At 44.1% G+C, this 18,924-nt stretch overlaps 1 protein-coding gene across 6 annotated transcripts in view; it reads left to right on the top strand.

Annotated features, from left to right (window-relative positions):
- The window catches only part of LOC144695990 (transcription factor HIVEP3-like), a 425,012-nt gene that overhangs the window by 389,243 nt on the left and 16,845 nt on the right, over window positions 1-18,924 (top strand). For all 6 annotated transcript variants that reach the window (XM_078567137.1, XM_078567135.1, XM_078567136.1 and 3 more), the window contains 2 exons: window positions 2,808-2,983; window positions 13,989-14,087. In XM_078567137.1, the coding sequence (XP_078423263.1) occupies window positions 2,808-2,983; window positions 13,989-14,087 (275 nt within the window). The remainder of the gene's footprint in view (window positions 1-2,807; window positions 2,984-13,988; window positions 14,088-18,924) is intronic.

The following is an 18,924-nucleotide window of genomic DNA, read 5'->3' on the forward strand; positions in this document are numbered from 1 at the left end:
AGATCACAAGGGGATATGGTGTCTGACATGTTAGCTCAGGGGCTGTTAAATTAATGATGTGTATTACCCCACTGCAGCAGCTGAATGACGTAACACGACACACTAAACGCTGGGTTAAGTGGCCGCTACTCCTACTGTGTGTGGTGTGGGGTGAGAGATATGTGTGGAGCAGGTGTGGAGTGTGTGAGGAGATGTTGGATGAAGGCTGTGCAGCTGTGGAGTGTGGGTGTGTGGACTGGGTGTAGGTGTGGGCTGTGTGTGAGGTGTGCATGTGGGTGTGGGATGTGAGCTGTGTGGGGTGTGGATGGGGTATTTGGAGTGTGGGCGCAGGGGCTAAGGTGGCAGTGTGGGTGTCTTATTGACACGTTTAGGAAACTGGCTGAGTGGTAGGAGACAGAGTAGGGATAATGGGTATGTGCTCTAATCAGCAGGATGTGACAAGTGATGTCCCACAAGGATCAGTGTTAGATGATGGGATAGAAAGCTGCATATCCATATTTGCAGAATGCACAAAAATAGGCAGCACTGTAAGCAGTGTAGATGGAAGCATAAAATTACTAAGATATTAGTAGCTCGAGTGAATGGGAAAAAAAACTTTAGCAAATAGAATTCAATCTAGGTAAATTTTGGACCTAAAAAGAATGAAGCAGGGCACTTCCTAAATGGTGAAGAGCTCATATCAATGGAGGTTCAAAGAGACTTGGGGGTTCAGGTACACAGGTCATTAAAATGTCATGATCAGGGACAGAAAATTATCAAAAAGGCTGTTGGAAGGGTGGCTTTTATATCTAGGTGACAAGAATACAAGAGGGTAGAAGTTATGCAGACAAACTCCTATTCCCAAAAATAAACTGACAAGGGGAGATTACACAAACTAGAATAAAAACAGAAAATGCTGGGAAAGTTCAGCAGGTCTGGAAGCATCTGTGGAGAGAGAAACAGAGTTAACGTTTTGAGTCTGTATGACTCTTCGGACTCAAAACATCAACTCTGTTTCTCTCTCCACAGATGCTGCCAGACCTGCTGAGTTTTTTCAGCATTTTGTGTTTTTATTTCAGATTTCCAGCATCCACACTAATTTGCTTTTATTTTGCACAAACTAGAGTTGTATTCCCTGGAAATCAGAAGGTTAAGGGCTGATTTGATCAAAGTTTTCAAAATATTAAGTGGAGCAGATAGGGTAGATTGAAAGAAATTATTTTTGTTGCTTGAAGAGCATAGGACTAAGGGGCATAGTCTAAAAATTTGAACCAGTCCTTTCAGGAGTGAGATTGGGGTACATCTCTACATACAAAGGGTTGTAGAAGTTTGGAACTCTCTTCCGCAAATAGCGACTGATGCTAGAGCAATGTTAGCTTTAGATCTGAGATTGATGGACTTTTGTTAACCAGACGTATTAAGGGATATGGGGAAAAGGCGGGTTTATGGAGTTAGGTTGCAGATCAATTATGATTTCACTGAACGATGGAACAGACTCCAGGGGGGTTTGGGTAGGAGGTTTTAAATGGTTATCTCCTATTCCTGTGTTCCTATGATTCCTGTGTGTGTGTTTGTGTGTGTATATGTTGGTGGGTGTGGGGCTGTTCGAGGGGAGGATAGTGTTGTCTCCCCCAGGCACTACTGCAGCCTTACAAGTCTACCGCAGTAAAAGGCAAGTGACAAGGAATGGGGTGATTGCTGGGAACACTGAGGACTTCTGCAACATCTGTCAGGAGAGAACAGTGTCTGCATTTCTGGACGATGACTTTTTATCTGAATTGGAAGAAGTTAGAGATGTAACAGTTTGTGAATGACCTTCAGCCCTTTCAACAATTAATTACTCCGCCCATACAATCTATCGTTGACCTCTCGGGTGTCCATTCCTTCTCCGCTCCCTCCCATTTTCCTCAGTTATAACTTATTAAATCTCTTCATTTTGGATGTATTCAGCCGTGGCTCACTTGGTAGCACTCTTACCTCTGTGCCATAAGGGCCTGGGTTCAAGTCGCAGTCCTGTGTTTGACGACAAAAATCACGACTGATACTCCAGAGCAGCACTGAGGGAACGCTGCACTGTCGGAGGTGCTGTCTTTTGGTCGGGCCCTATCTGCCTGCTCAGGTGGATGTAAAAGATCCTGTGGCACTTTTTTGAAAAAGAGCAGGGGAATTATCCCTTGTGCCCCAGCCAATAATTATCCCTCAATCACCATCACAAAAACAGATTATCTCGCCAATATTATCAAGATATTGTTTGTAGTAGATTGCTGTGTGAAAAGTGGCTGCCACCTCTCCTACATTACAGCAGTTGTTACACTTGAGAAAAGTACTTATTAGTGGTAAAACCTTTGAGACAGTCGATGGTCATGAAAAGCACTAGATAAATGTAAGTCTTTCTTTCTAGATGCTAAACACAAGTGTACCTCTGCAGGGAGGAGGGAAAATCTTTCCAAGGTTTACATTATATAAGCTGAAAGTACAGCTTTTATTTTTTCTTTTAAATAGACTGAACAGTCTAGCCAATATAGTCCCAATGTAATTCAGGGCTGGGTCCATAGCAGTTTATGTTTTTAATAGTAGTCATTGTACTACGTGCACCAAATTTCCTTTAATATCCATCACAGTCTTACTTCAGCTCTTGTCACCTTTGACAGGGTGATATTTTTTGAAGACTCTAACCCTACAATGTGTCCCTTGTTTCCTGCCTCCTGCTCTCTCTCCCAACACCACCCCCCCATCCAACACCACAACCCCACCATCTGCCATTAGCCTCTTTTGAGTTTCCTTGGGAAGGTTCATTAACTCTTTTGTTTTTGTATATTTTTTTGTAGGTATAAGTCCAACGAAGATTATGTTTATGTACGAGGGCGGGGAAGGGGAAAGTATGTGTGCGAGGAATGTGGAATTCGCTGCAAGAAACCCAGCATGCTGAAGAAACACATTCGCACACACACAGACCTCCGGCCATACGTCTGCAACTATTGTAACTTTGCCTTCAAAACAAAAGGTGAGAAAGTCTTTTCTCTTTCTTTCGCCTCAAATCTAGAGCCACGCCCCCAACTCCCACTACCCCACCAAGCCCCCAAGGCTCCGGCAGCATGCCTGACCCCTGGTGACCTACACCGTGGGAATGGCTGAGGGGCAAATGCATGCGTGGTTGGACTCTCTGCAGCCATACAGAGCAGCGAAGTCCAGGCCCAGACTGTGCCTGTTTAGCCAGCTGATCTGTGCAGTACTAGGAGAAAGGGGAGTGCTGCAAATGAGATCAATGCCCCAGGATAGTGGGTGAGGCCTGGGGGAGGTTGTAGTTCGTGGGAGCTTAGTTCCGCTTCTATTTACAGCAACAACAACTGGCATTTATATGGCACCATAAATGCAGTGAAAAGTACCAAGGCACTTCACAGGAGCATTATCAAACAAAACCGAACAACATAAAGAGGTTATTAGGACATGTGTCCAAAAGCTTAGTCAGAGAGGCAGGTTTAAGGAGCATCTTAAAGGAGGAGAGAGAGGCAGACAGGATTAGGGAGGGAATTCCAGAGTTTATGGCCAAGGCAAATGGAAATTGGGGATGCACAAAATGCCCGCATTGGAGAAGTGCAGAGTCCTGCTAGAAAGTAAAAACAGTGGGCGAGGACAAATTCAGGGTTGGCAGTGATACATAGAATCATAGAATGGTTACAACAAAGAAGGAGACTGTGTTAGCTTCTGCAAGAACAACTCACTTAGTCACATTTCCCCCATGGTTGAGCGGCCATCCCAACTCTCGCTGCCTGGAGTCGCATCTCTGGTGAGGTACCTGAAGGTGCCCCCATGGAAATGGTATCGCACTTTGAGCAGATGACGGAAGAGGAGTAAACAGAAAGGCAAATCTGCTTTTTCTGACTGAGACCCCAAATTGGATTCAACCAAAATCACTCCCAAGGCTAATTAATTTTAATTTGCTTTTGCCTCAGTGCCCTGAACTAACAGTTCAGCAGATGCGGGATGGATAAATTGAAGGATATTAATGGATCATGTGATGCTGAAGGTGTGTCAATTAACTCCTTTAGAAAGGAACTGGACACATTTGAAGAATTGGAGATTGGAGGCAATGAGATAGGCACAGACTGAGAACAGCCAGTGGGAATTTCTCTTACAGAAAGAACTTGCATTTATGTAGCACCTTTCACAACTTCAAGATGTCCCACATGCTTTATAATCAATGAGATACCTTTGAAGTGCGGTCACTGGTGTAATGTAGGAAACGTGGCAGGCAATTTTCCCACAGCAAGATTCAGCAAACAGCAGTGTGATAATAACCAGATAATCTGATTTCGTGATGTTGATTGAGAGAGATATGTTGGACACCATTGATCTTCTTCAAAATATTGCCCTAGGAGGTTTTACATCTGCCTGAATCCCTGAGATGGCAGTCCAGATCTCAGGTTAATGTTTCATCTAAAAGAAAACAACTCCCACAATGTAGCACTCCATCACTGCTGCACTGGAGTGTCAACCAGGGACCTTGTGAGACTTGAACCCACAGCTCTCTGATTAGGAGGCAAGAGTGCTATCCACTGTGCCGAGGCTGAAATACAGATGCTTCTCCCCAAAAAGTTCTAAGTCCCATGCGTTTACACAGGAACCTTAATTGCTTGGTTTGATCCCACAGCCCAAGGCAGGTGGGTGGAGTTATGATACAGAACAGCCATGACCTCATTGAAAGGCGGAACAGTTCAATGGGCTGATTGGTCAACCCCTGTTTCTACATTCCTATGAATCAGATCTACTCCTTCTCAGCTTGTGAGCAGTGTTGCTTGACTGAGATTTACGTAGCTGGCCTACCACAGGGGGAATAGTATCATGCCATAAAGCAATACATTGAAAATCTCAGAATACATTTAGGAAAGTAAATATTGAGTTTCCAGTTGATAGTTCTTTTTGGAATACTTGGCAGACTGGAAGCGAAACCCAAACAGCTGTTTCAGGGAATTTGGTCTTTAACCTGAAGGCACTTGCTGTTCTAATACAAGGTATTTTATACTGTTTTGTTAGCTGAGAGGCCCACCTGCCCTTTCTAGAGAAGTAATTTTTTTTGGCAGTTCCATCTGCCTGCAGGTGGTACACACAGGGATACTGCCGGCCTCTATTGATCTCTGTATTCCCAGAAATTAGCACAAATTATTAGCCTAGCGTAACTTTCTCATAACTGCAAGCTTCCATCTTGGTTGCTGCAGAGAACTTTTCCCTACATTCACAGGCGATTGTGTCATTGCCATTTCTTCCCTAGTCAATGTATTTTACAGTGTAAATGTTGAAAAATGAATAAACTGCTACACGCCTGGGGTTCTGGTGACAACATAAACAATGACACCTTTCATGACCTCAGGATATCCCAAAGTACTTCACAGACAACAAAATATTTTTGAATTGTATTCACCGTTGTAATGTAGAAAATGCGACAGCCAACTTGCACACAGCAATCTCCCACAAACAGTATGTGATAATGATCTTCTAGTGATGTTGATTGAGGGATAAATATTGGTCAGGAGACTGGGGAGAACACACCTGTTCTTCTTCACAATTGTACCATGAGATCTTTTGGGGCCACCTGCGAGGACAGACAGGTTTAACACCTCATCCAAAAGACGGCACCTCTGACAGTGCAGCACTCTCTTATTACCTCACTGGGAGTGTCAGTCTACATTATGGGCTCTAATCTCAGGAGTGCGGCTTCAACCTACAAACCTCTGGCTCTGAGGCAAGAGTGCACCCATTGAGCCCAGACTGACTCAAAACCTTAAGTTTGTGTCTGCATATCATTTCCATATGCTGTGATTGAGTGGCAGTCTTGAAAGGTACTTTATATTGTACTAACACTGGAATCGCGAAGGCCCCACTGAGCCCTGCCACCCAGTGCCATCAGCGAATCTGGCTAGCGTGGTTTGGGACTGCCGCCGGCTTTGTGCTGGGGGCCAGCAGACCTGGAACACCACCAAGGGAGCATTCTGACTCCGCTTAATTTGTTTGCAGGCGACTATTTTCCGCACGTTAATCAGCAGTTTACCTGGGTCTTTATACTGCAGGTTGGGATTTGGGCTCAGTTCTTGCAAAGTGCCACCCAAGAGGTGCATCGGTGCCTCCTGTGTCACTGTCTCCAAGTGCATGTAGGTTCAATCACCTGCGTCTGAATGCTAGTCAAATTTTTCATGGTAGGTCGTACTACAGCAGGAGACTTCCTTCAGGTGGGAGCCCTGCCTTCACTTCTCTCCAGGTGCCCTCCACACTCCTTTGCACCCCCTCTCCCTTCTATTTGCCAACCACCCCCAACCCAAGTCAGCTTTGTTCCACCATCTGGAACTCTCTTGTTCCTAAAACTCTCAGCCTTTTTCGCTTTCTCTCCTCCTTCCGAAGTCTCCTGAAAGCTGATCTCTTTGACCATGTTTTTGGTCTCTTTCCTCAAGTCTGCTTCTGTTTTCAGTGCTTTTTTCATTTCAGCTGTCAACCATGACTCAATGGGTAGCACTCTCATGTCTGAATATTGAATATTGTGTGTTCAAAGCCCATTCCAGAAACTTGAGCACATAATCTAGATTGTTACTCCTGTCTCAGCACTGAGGGAGTCCTGTACTGTCAGAGGTGCCAATTTTTGGTTGAGACGTTGCAAGTGGATGTAAAAGATCCCCTGGCACTATTTTGAAGAAGAGCTGGAGGGTTCTCCCTGGCAAATATCTATCCCTCAACCAAAGCCTAAAAGCGGTTTAGAACAATTGAAGAGGGCACTCAGTAATGCACATACGTCTACCAATGTTAACTCAACATTATTACAATGACGTAGCTCTTCCTTGAGGCTTTTCCCTGCCTGTTTGATACTCAGTAACTACAAAGCTGAAAAAAGAAACCTTTTTATTAAGAACTTCCATTTCACTGAGGAGGCTTCAAGCCAATCTACATAAAACAATCTGCTTTGAAAACTCTGCTCACATTTTGACAGCTGTGACAAATTCCACGACAGCAGCTGAGACAATCCACAACATTCTAACACAAACAACAACATTCTAAATCAAACAACCCACAATATTCTTTTAAAAAAATCAATTTGCCCTATCTCCCAATGTTAGCGGACCCTTAAAAAAATCCAGCATCCGGATTCAGATCCAGATCCAGATCCACATCTTCACAAAAAAACTAATCAGTTATTCATTGGGCCATATCCTATGTAACAAGTTTTGTTGAAATCTGTCCATTAGTTCAGTGGCAGAGGTAACTAAAAAAAAGACCTGCATTTATATTGCGCTTTTCACAACTACTGTCTCAAAGCGCTTTATAGCCAACAAAGTGCTTTTTGAAGTGTACAGTCAGCGTTGTATAAAGTAGGAAATGCGGCAGCTAATTTGTACTCCACAAATCCCTACAAACAGTAATGTGATAATGATCAGATTATCTATTTTTGTGATGTGGATTGAGGAATAAATATTTTAACTCCTCTGCTCTCCTTTGAAATAGTGCCATGAGATCTTTTACATCTACCTGAGTGGGCAGATGGGATCTCGGTTTCATGTCTCATCTGAAAGACGGAACCTCCGACAGTGCAATGCTCCTTGAGCACTGTGCTGGAGTACAAGCCATGATTTTTGTGCTCAAGTCCTGGAGTGGAACTTGACAGCAACTTCCAAATTCATGACCTCTATCACCTAGAAGGACAAGGACAGCAGATACATGGGGACACCACCACCTGCAAGTTCCCCTCCAAGTCACCAACACTGGAGGTTTACATTTTATACTCGATGTATAAGTCGACCCCTGTTTTTGGAAGGATTTTTTGAGGCTTCAAAGGTCGACTTATACATCACTACCCACGGTATATTTTGAGTGAAAAATTGCTTCTAAAATTGCTGCAGGTGTAGTGTTAAAAAATTATTACATATATCTTTGCCACATTTGAAAAATAGAAATTTGTATTTCAGATATCTAGCATTCATAGTTTTCTTTTTAATCTTGATCATAATTATATTTTAGGAGGGGATTGTGTCTGAAGATAAATTTTCACTGGAAAACGAATCTGCATTTTTTCCCATTACACAAGGAAGAGAAGCAGGAGTAGACCGCATGGCCCAATGAGCCTGGTCCACCATTCAATAAGATCATGGCTGATTCAATAAGATTATGGCTGATCTTGGGTTTCACTTCCACATTCTTGCCCACTCCCAACGTCTTTTGATTCCCTGAGAGACTAAAAATCTGTCTATCCCAGCCTTAAATGTATCCAATAATGCAGCATCCACAACCCTCTGGGATAGAGAATTCCAAAGACCATAAGACCATAAGACATAGGAGCAGAAATTAGGCCATTCAGCCCATCCAGTCTGCTCCGCCATTCAATCATGGCTGATAAGTTTCTCAACCCCATTTTCCCGCCTTCTCCCCATAACCTTTGATCCCCTTACCAATCAAGAACCCATCTATCTCGGTCTTAAATACACTCAATGACCTGGCCTCCATAGCCTTCTGTGGCAATGAATTCCATAGATTCACCACTCTCTGGCTAAAGAAGTTTCTCCTCATCTCTGTTCTAAAAGGTCTTCCCTTTACTCTGAGGCTGTGCCCTCGGGTCCTAGTCTCTCCTACTAATGGAAACATCTTCCCCACGTCCACTCTATCCAGGCCTTTCAGTATTCTGTAAGTTTCAATCAGATCCCCCCTCATCCTTCTAAACTCCATCGAGTATAGACCCAGAGTCCTCAAACGTTCCTCATATGTTAAGCCTTTCATTCCTGGGATCGTTCTCGTGAACCTCCTCTGGACCCTCTCCAGGGCCAGAACATCCTTCCTGAGATACGGGGCCCAAAATTGCTCACAATATTCTAAATGTGGTCTGACCAGAGCCTTATAAAGCTTCAGCAGCACATCCCTGCTTTTATATTCTAGTCCTGTCGAAATAAATGCCAACATTGCATTTGTCTTCCTAACTACCGACTCAACCTGCAAGTTAATCTTAAGAGAATCCTGGACTAGGACTCCCAAGTCCCTTTGCATTCCAGATTTCTGAATTCTTTCCCCATTTAGAAAATAGTCTATGCCTCTATTCTTCCTACCAAAGTGCCTGACCTCACACTTCCCCACGTTGTATTCCATCTGCCACTTCTTTGCCCATTTTCCTAACCTGTCCAAATCCTTCTGCAGCCTCCCCGCCTCCTCAATACTACCTGTCTCTCCACCTATCTTTGTATCATCTGCAAACTTAGCCAGGATGCCCTCAGTTCCTTCATCTAGATCATTAATGTATAAACTGAACAGTTGTGGTCCCAACACTGACCCCTGTGGAACTCCACTAGTCACCGGCCGCCATCCTGAGAAGGACCCCCTTATCCCCACTCTCTGCCTCCTGCCAGACAGCCAATCTTCTATCCATGCTAGTACCTTGCCTCTAAGATTCACAACCCTTTGAGTGAAGGAACTTCTCCTCATCTCAGTGCCCTTTCTCCCGTAGCAGAGCAAACTGACACTAGCATTCAGCGCAAGACTGGCTTGTATTCAATGCAAATACCGGATGAGAAGATCTTTTCTCTCATAATGATGGTCATGGTCACAAGCTAAATTAGTTCTGACAGTCTCAAATTAGGTTTCTGAAGAGCTGAGGGCCACAGTCATAACATAAGGACAGCCTCAAATTGAATGCTAATTTGACAATCCTGATCTTCAATTTGTGCCAGAGAGATGGAAATGTCACAGTTGTATCTTAAAGTTGTTCTTTGCTTTATGTGTTATTAGTGAGACCTTCTTTTCTGAAATAAAAAGAGAATATGTTGGAATAATACTCAGCAGGTCAAGCAATGTCTGTGGAAGAGGAACTCAGTTAACATTTCAGTTCGATGACCTTTCATCAGAACCATTTTTTTAACCGGTACCAACCCTGTGCTATGGCTGGTCTGAGAGTGCACAGTGATGTCTATAGGTGAAAGACAAATACAGTAAGTCCCCCCTTAACATTGTAGTTGCATTCATGAAAAGCGCAACTTTAAATGAAACGACATTATGCGAATCAGATTTTCCCATTACAATGAATGTAAAAGCTGTAGTTAGGTTCTGTAGGACTTTTCTCATCAGAAAAAAAAGTTCCAACACTCTAAGTTGAAATACTATACATCCCTAAATTCCTATCTTCATAAATGAAATAACCTTTAAAATAAAATAAATTTAAAAATAAAAAAATAAATATGTTAACTCTTTCTACTTGCCTCCTGCTCAGCACCTCACTCGCTCGCTGCCTCTACCCCTCCCTCGCTCGCTGCCTCTACCCCTCCCTGACCTCCAACTCGCCGATCCTCCCGCTCACCGCCTCTCCACTCCCCGAAGCTCCCACTTGCCGATCTTCTGGCTCACAGCCTCTCCCGGTCTCCGACCCTTCTGCTCGCCAATACTCCCACTCCAGCTCGCCGCTTCCGTCTCCTGAATCCTTACTGAGGACTTGGGAGAGGGGCAATGCAAGGGAGGAAACGAGGGAGGGAGAGGAGCCACAAGTGGGAGGGTTGGGAGGGGAGCGACGAGTAGGAGGAAGACAAATGGGAGAGTCAAGGAGCAGGAGAGGCGGTGAGCAGGAGAATTGGGGAGCAGGAGAGGCAGCAAGCAGGAGGGTCGGGGAATGGGAGTGGTGACGAGCGGCGGAGCAGGAGAGCTGGGGAGCTGGATGGGCAGCAAGTGGGAGGGATGGGGAGTGAGAGAGCTGGCGATCAGGAGAGGTCACCCCAAAATGCCATCAATCGGGCCATGAGACGCTACGTCGGCCCAGCACGAAACATTCAAATGGAAATCCCAACGCTAAGTGTGCATACCAGCCCCATTATATCTGTGATGTTCAAGCAGAACAACTTAAGACAGGATGACCTAAAATGGGGACTTTGTGTGCTGTTATGTTGAACATCTTACCCCCCTGAAGACTTGCGATGCAAGGATGGTAGGAGAATCATAGAATGAAGCAGCACAAATGGAGGATATTCAGCCCATCATGCCTCTGTCAGTTTTTTAAAGAGCTATCCAGTTAGTCCCACTCCTCTGTTCTTATGCCGTAGCCCTGTAATTTCTGCCACTTCATGTATTTATCCAATTCCCTTTTGAAAGTTATCATTGAATCTGCTTCTCCTGTTCTTTCTGGCAGTGTTTTTCAAATCGTAACAACTCACTATGTTAAAAAACAGTCTCCTCATATCCTTTCTGGCTGTTTTGTCAATTCCTTAAATCTATGTCTTCTATTAACCAACCCTCTTGCCATTGGAAACTCTTCATTTACTCTATCAATACAGTTCATGATTTGAAACAATGCTATTAAATCTCCCCCTGGCCTGCTCTTGGGTGAACAACCCCAGCCTCTACGTTACTGAAACCCCACATCCCTGGTGCCATTCTGGCTGAAATAAAATGCTCTTCCATTAAAAGACTGCAGTCGATGAAAAATTACCAGCTTTCCCAGCCCCAGCCCCTCTTGTAAATGGAGGAGGAGTGGATTCTGAACCCAGTCACCAATATTGGACCAACCACGCCCTGGCTCCGAGCCTTCTCCTACAACTTTCAAATTTGGTGGGGCATAAGACAGGCAATGTGGGATCGGCCGCCTGTGGTACAACAAGGTAGGGTGTTAAACCAAGGCCCTGTCCGCCCTCTCAAGTAAACTTAAAAGATCCCACACCACTATTTTGTAGAAGGACGGGGGCATTCTACCCGGTGTCAGGGGCCAATATTTATCCCTTAACCAGCATCTATCTGGTCACTGTCATGTTGCTGTTTGTGGGACCTTGCTGTGCATAAATTGGGTTGCCACATTACAACAGTGACTAAACTTCACCATGTACTGCATTGGTTGTAAAATGCTTTTGGAAGTCCTGAGGTCAGGAAAGACATTGTATAAATGAAAGTCTTTATTTTATTTATATCACCAGTTTTATGCCTGCTGTGAATTTCAAAGTCACATGCTTTATCTTGCTGGCTTTAGACATTCCCTAGTGGCTAACAGGGAGAGATGGTGACGCTGTGTTAATGTCACTGGACTAGCAGCCCAGAGGCCCAGGACAATTCACTAAGGGCACCGGTTCAAATCCCAGCACAGCAGCTGGTGGAATTTAAGTTCAATAAACCTGGAATATAAAACTAGTCTCAGTGATGGCGACCATGACAACTATCATTGATCGTCATGAAAAACCATCTAATGCTCTAAAGGGAAGGAAATCTGCTGTCCTTACCTAGTCTGGCTACATGTGACTCCAGACCCACAGCAATGTGGTTGACTCTTAACTGCCCTCTGAAATGGCCTAGCAAGCTACTCTGCCCAAGGGCAATTAGGGATGGGCAGCAAAAGCTGGCCTTGCCAGTGACGCCCACATCCTGTGAAAGAATAAATTTTAAAAAGATGACAGAGGTGCTAGCAGTGTGGGAGTCACGTTACAGGCCTATCCAGTGGACTGAGGTGAAGGATGAGAAGATGCGTTATCCCTCTGACAATAACCTGACGGTGGTAGAGTCATGATTTTGGGCTTGTACCACATTAGGCAGGCAACTTAGAAAATCCAATGGAAGACTGAAATAAAAACAGAAAATGCAGGAAATACTGAGTGGGTCTGGTAGCATCTGTGGAGAGAGAAATGGAGTTAAGGTTAATTCCCTCTGCTTGCAAACTCTACGATGCTAGTTAACATGTTGCAACAACACGTGAGCTCTTTAATGCAAATTTAAGCAACTGTATTGATAATTAAATGCACCGATCCTTAACTTTTCAACAGTTACTTTCTTGAACTTAGCAATGTAGTTGCAGCACAGCAATCCACCTGTATTACAACAAAGACTGTTGTCTTAAACAAAAACAGAATTACCTGGAAAAACTCAGCAGGTCTGGCAGCATCGCCGGAGAAGAAAAGAGTTGACGTTTCGAGTCCTCATGACCCTTCAACGGTTCTTCAACAGAACCGTTGAAGGGTCATGAGGACTCGAAACGTCAACTCTGTTCTTCTCCGCCGATGCTGCCAGACCTGCTGGGTTTTTCCTGGTAATTCTGTTTTTGTTTTGGATTTCCAGCATCCGCAGTTTTTTGTTTTTAAGACTGTTGTCTTGTTGCATGTGTATGCATTCTATTCTCTGCTAACATTCTCTGGCACAAAGCCAAAGCTGACTGAGGTGTCAGCTGTGGTTCAAACCATAGCACTCTCACCTCTGAATCAGATGGTTGTCAGTTTGTGTCTCGGCCCAGACACCTGAGCACAAAACCCAACCTGAAACTCCCAGCGCTGTTGAATGTCCTGTTTTTCAGACAAGATGTTAAACCGCGGTCCCTCACGCCCTCTGAACTGGGCATGAAAGATCCTGTGACACTATTTCAAAGAAGAGCAGGGGCGTTCTCCTCAGTATTTATCCCTTAACCGACATCACATTGGTTCTAAAATGCTTTGGGATATTCTGAAGTTGCAAAAGGCGCTATATAAATGCAAGTTATTTTTTTTTTGGTGCACAAAAATTAAATTAATTGAAGTACAGAATGGGAACTGAACCTGGATCCTTCTGCCTGAATGGATCATTGTCACATCACACAGTACATTTATTAACCCTCCCTCCCCTGAACCAGTGCACTGAGGGGGAATCTGGTGCTGCAAATTTAGGCATACAAAACTGTGAACTCTGAATGCTTTGCTGCCATAGAAGTTGCATTGTTAAAGACTGATTGCAGGAACCTCACCAGTCGATGAAAGACGGGCTGTAAAAAATAAAAACAAAAAAAAAAATTCTAACATTTGAGCCATTAGATCACAATGCTGCTGTCACTGGGTGATAGATCAGCATGCCCCTTCATCCAGCCAGTGCCAAGCCACAATAGACCCCAGCATCATTATGTTGATTTATGAAGTTATGGGAGGGAGATTGCCCGAGGAATCAGATTAGCCTCATTGGGACATTAATTGAGCAGAAACTGGCCATTTGCAGCCAAGCAGTAGCTGAATGTGATTTATTCTGTCAACCCAGCTAAACTCATCATTGTTTGTGTTCTTTAGGGAACTTGACAAAGCACATGAAGTCAAAGGCTCACAGTAAGAAGTGCCAGGAGATGGGAGTGACTGTTGCATTAATGGAAGATGCGGAATCTGAAGAAGGTACCAATCGGGCATGTTGTGTCATTTAACCGCAGCAGGAATATTGAATGATTTTCTTTGAACTGTTGCTTCATTGTAGCCTTCGGCCTAACAAGAGGGCTCACTGTTCCCGGGCAGAAACGAGTAACCAGTCATTTGGTTTATGTGCATCATAGACCATTTCAAAAAGGCAAACCCCAAAGGATTCAAGGTTGTTGCCATTGGATTCACAGTCTGTTGGAAGATAACAATGGGAATAACTTCACTTGTCTGCGCTAAGTGTAATGCCTGGGAGATAAAGTGCTCGCCTTGGCATGTGCAGTAAGTGTGTAAAATTGCACCCTCCTACCCCATTGACCATAAATGGAGGAGAGGTCCTGTAGCTCAGTCGGTAGTGCCCCTGCCTCTGAGCCAGAAGCTCTGAGTTCAAGTCTCACTCGGGGACTTGTTGGCCATGGAAGGAGCAATCATCTCGTGGTTCAGCAGGTTGATAATCATCTTGTTGGCAGCTCCCTTCTATTCCCCAAGGGGGTAAAAACGTGTGTGTGAAGATACAAAACTAACAAACAAACCTTAAATGCAGGCTGGAAACATGCAGTTTTGCCATATGTAATCCAGTGTGTGTCAGGAAGCAGCTAAGAGATCTTTTACCCCAGCATAAATTGGCTTAAAAAATTTCCCTCCCCTCAACATTTCTAGTGGGGCACTAAGCTCAAACTTTTGGGAAAAATGTACAATTTAATTGGAAGAGGAGTGGATGAATTGTTGACCAACAACGTGCATTTATTTAGCCTCTTTGTCTTAGTAGTGTCCCAGGGAGCTTCACAAGGAGTGTAATCAGACAAAGCTTGACACAGAGCCACATAAGGAGATATTAGGATGGGTGACCAATGGCCTGATCAAGGAGGTATGTTTTAAGGAGCATCTTCAAGGAGGAAAGAGAGGGACAGATGGACCTACCTCTTTGATCTGTTTTAGTATCTCATGTGGCACTCTGTCAAATTTTGTCTGATTTTGCTGCTGTGAAGCTGTTTTACAAGGCTAAAGGCGCTATACAAATGAATGTTTTGTTGTTGTTGAATCTGAAGTATCCAGGCCTTTCATTCAGTGGATCTGGTCTCCCTGTGACCGAGTTGGTCAGTTCACATGCATGCAACTCTGTGCGGATAATCAACATGACTGAAGCCACACTTGATGCTTGCCATCCACATGTAGTACCCCACATGTCATTTGGAGACCTGCCTACAATCCCATCAGAGGCCAGGTGCCCATAAAATAAATTCACAGAACGATCGCACTCCAGACACTTTTCTCTTGTGTGAATCATCAGCTGAGTGAACTTGCGTGGAAGAAAAATATCTGATGGATTGCTCAGGATGTTCCCAAGTAGGGCAGACACATTTCAGTTGCTTTTGAATAGATGCCAGTGTTGGTTGATGAGGTAATGCATATGTTGTCATGAGTGGGGATTACAGTCACAAAGTCTGAGGATTATTTTTTTACCATCAATCATCGGTTAGCAATTCTTTATGTTGAAGAGCCTAGAGACGAGGAACTAAAATTTCAAAGATGCTTTTGGAATCATCAGATTGTAAGTTTGGGTTGAGATGGAATGGCTGCTATATTTAGCTGGTGGAGAGATCATGGCTCCAATGAAGTGAAAGGTCAAAGTGTAGAATTTTGGGTTCCTGCACCTAAGGGTATTGGATTACCAATGAAAACAGGAAAATCAGGCTGGCTTCATCAAGAGCTCTGCCTTTCACCACTAAAATTCCCTGAACGCTATATCCAGGCAACCTGCTCTGCTCCAAGCACAAGAACAAACTAAACTGACGAGGTGCATTGACACCATTGCCCAGTCAAAGAGTTGGAGGCGTGGACAGATTTATGGCAGGACTTACAGCAGTTCATTCTACAGTAAACAAAGTCTATTTAGAGTAAAGAACATTATGTTCTTATAAGGAATTCAGTGTTGTTCCCACAGGCCCAGAACCTTCTGTTATCAGATGTGCTCAGAAGTGAAGCTCAGAGGTGTCGTCATTAAGGAAATGCTCGAGGTGCGATCTGTGATCAAAATGAGTGATGCGAGTTGCTGACACATTTGAAAACATGCATCTGAGGCAGATACATGAAAACAATAAGTAAACTTTTGAAAAAAGTCCCACTCCAGAAGCATGAACGTAGAGTCTAGGCTGACACATCAGTGCGGTACAGAGGGAACACTGCACTCAGGGGTGCCGTCATTTGAATGGCAAGTCAGATTACAGTCTGCCCTCTCAGTTGGGTGCAAATTTCCTGCGTCGCTATTTCAAAGGTGAACAGCAGAGTTCGCTTCAGTGTCCCCTTCAATATTTAACCCCTGACTGACGTCATTAAAGCAAGTTATCTGGTCATTATCTCATTGCTGTTTGTGAGATGTTGCTGTGCGGACATTAGTTGCCATGTTTCCCATCATTACAACAGTGATGACACATCAGAAAAGTGTTTCATTGGTCGTAGAGCACTTTGGGACATCTTGAGGTCATGAAAGTGCCAGAGCTGACACCCAATATAGTTAGCAGCTGTTCATATTACAGTAACCACTGATGCAGTCATACCCATCTATATATTTCAACTGCTCTGAAACTTTAATCATTCGAGTTTTATAAAATGGGAGATTGATTCTCCAGCTCCCTCAGTAGCCAAGTGCTTGATGGAAGCAATCACATCACAGCCAGACAGTGCCTGAAGTACCACAATCTGTGCTGACATCAGTTAGGGCCAACAGACAGTAGTGCCATTAGTTTCATTGCCTGTTGGGCTAGGATGGAAAGTGCCACTTGTATGAACAGAACCAGCTTGGCTGTGATGCAGCCCACAGTCGAATAGTTAGACTTCCTCTGCTGGGGCAAGGATCCGGAGGTGTTGAAGGAGGATCCAGCAGGATGCAGCACCTTCAGGAGAGCAGGGGGAGAAAATTGAGTGGAAGCAGAGATTTAAAAATTTATGTTTATTATTATTATTAATATTATTTTTATATAATTAATATTAACATAAAAGTTTATGGGTTTAGATCGACAAAAGAGCTTGCATTTATATAGCGCCTTTAATGTTGTAAAACATCCCAAGGAGCTTCACAGGAATGTTATCAGACAAATTTTGACACAGAGCATACATTAGTACAGGTGGCAAAAGGGAGCAATTTAAAATAGGAAAGAAAAGCAGCAAGGTTGAAGGACGGTAATCCAGTGGTTAGGGTCTCGATGGCTGAAGGCAAACCCACCAGTCATGGGACAAAGGGAGTGAGGGACGCATGAGAGGCCAGAATTGAAGGAATGCAGAGTTCTTGAAGGGTTCTGTGGCTATGGGAGATTACAGAGTCAGGGAGGGGAGAGGCTAGGCTGTGCTGATTCAACAAGCACAAAACACCGTGGCCATTTGGAGTGTATTGGGTCCGTTAACAGGGGTGCTGTGTGCACGAGGCTAGTGATTTGCCGTTAGATGATTTCATTACTGTGGCTGCGGATAAACGGAATTGAACACATGTACCTGGAATGACTACACCGGGCATCTGTGGAAAGGTGGGTGAGTCTAAGCCTGAGGCATGTAGACCGAAAGAATTGAGTAGTTATTCTCAAGAACGCTATACTGTTACTGAAGGGACAAATATAAATGGAGCCTTTTGTTAGATTTACCAGTGGTCTGCGTGGCAGTCAGTCATTAGTGAACATCTATGGGCTGTCAGTGATCACAGTGATATCATAGAATTACATAGAATGTACAACACCGAAACAGGCCATATGATCTAATATATATGCTGCACACAAGCCTCCTCCACCACATCTCATCTAATTCTATTAGGAACATAGAAACATAGGAGTTTGGAGCAGGAGTCGGTCGTTCAGTCCTTCAAGCTGGTGCCGCCATTCAATAAGAATGTGGCTGATCAGGTTGTGGTCAACTCCACTTTGCTGTTTGCCCCCCATAACCCTTGACTCCCTTGTCTATCAAAAGCCTGTCTAACTCAGCCTTGAATTAATTCAATGACCCAGCCTCCGCTGCTCTCTGGGGAAGAGTATTCTACATACTAGTGATCCTTTGAGGGGAAAGAAATCTCTCCTCATCTTTGACTTGAACAGTAGACCTCTTATTCTTAAACTGTGTCCTCTGGTTCTAGCCACAGCCACAAGTGGAAACATCCTCCTGGTATCTACCCTACCAAATTCCCTCAGGATCTTATATGTTTTAAAAAGATTAGTGTAACCTTCGATTTCTTCTCCCTCGTGTACTTATCTCGCTTCCCCTTAAATGCCTGTATTCTATTCACTTCAACCATTCCATGTGATGGAGAGTTCCACATTTTAGCCACTCTCTGGGTAAATAGGTTAAGGCAGCTGGGGCCTGGGGCAGTCTTTTCATCAATGGTACAACAGTGCAAGGGTGATCGTCAAGATGAGAAAGCCCAGTTCAACAGTGCAGGGATGCAGTATAAAAACAAAAAGCTTAAAGCTACTGCGGATGCTGGAAATCCAAAACAAAAACAGAATTACCTGGAAAAACTCAGCAGGTCTGGATGCTGCCAGACCTGCTGAGTTTTTCCAGGTAATTCTGTTTATGTCAGGGATGCAGTATACCTGGTGTCTTGTCATTTGAGTGGTTAAAAACTCAAACGTGACAACAAACTGGTTTCTGAAAGTCAGCCCAAGTGGGACGCCGTCCAGTGGGAGGGCTTGTTGGGCCACCAGTGCCATATCGTGGTGAATTGTAAATCGGATTGCATTTCCAAACGACAGAAACAAAAGTTTCTTTCCGCTCCTGAACCTTTGTGCTGAGACACAGGGCTGAGAGCCAAAGGGCCATGCAGTTCCTGGAAAGGCAG

This window comes from Cetorhinus maximus, chromosome 21, assembly GCF_964194155.1.
Source record: "Cetorhinus maximus chromosome 21, sCetMax3.hap1.1, whole genome shotgun sequence".
NCBI classification, from domain to species: Eukaryota; Metazoa; Chordata; class Chondrichthyes; order Lamniformes; family Cetorhinidae; genus Cetorhinus; species Cetorhinus maximus.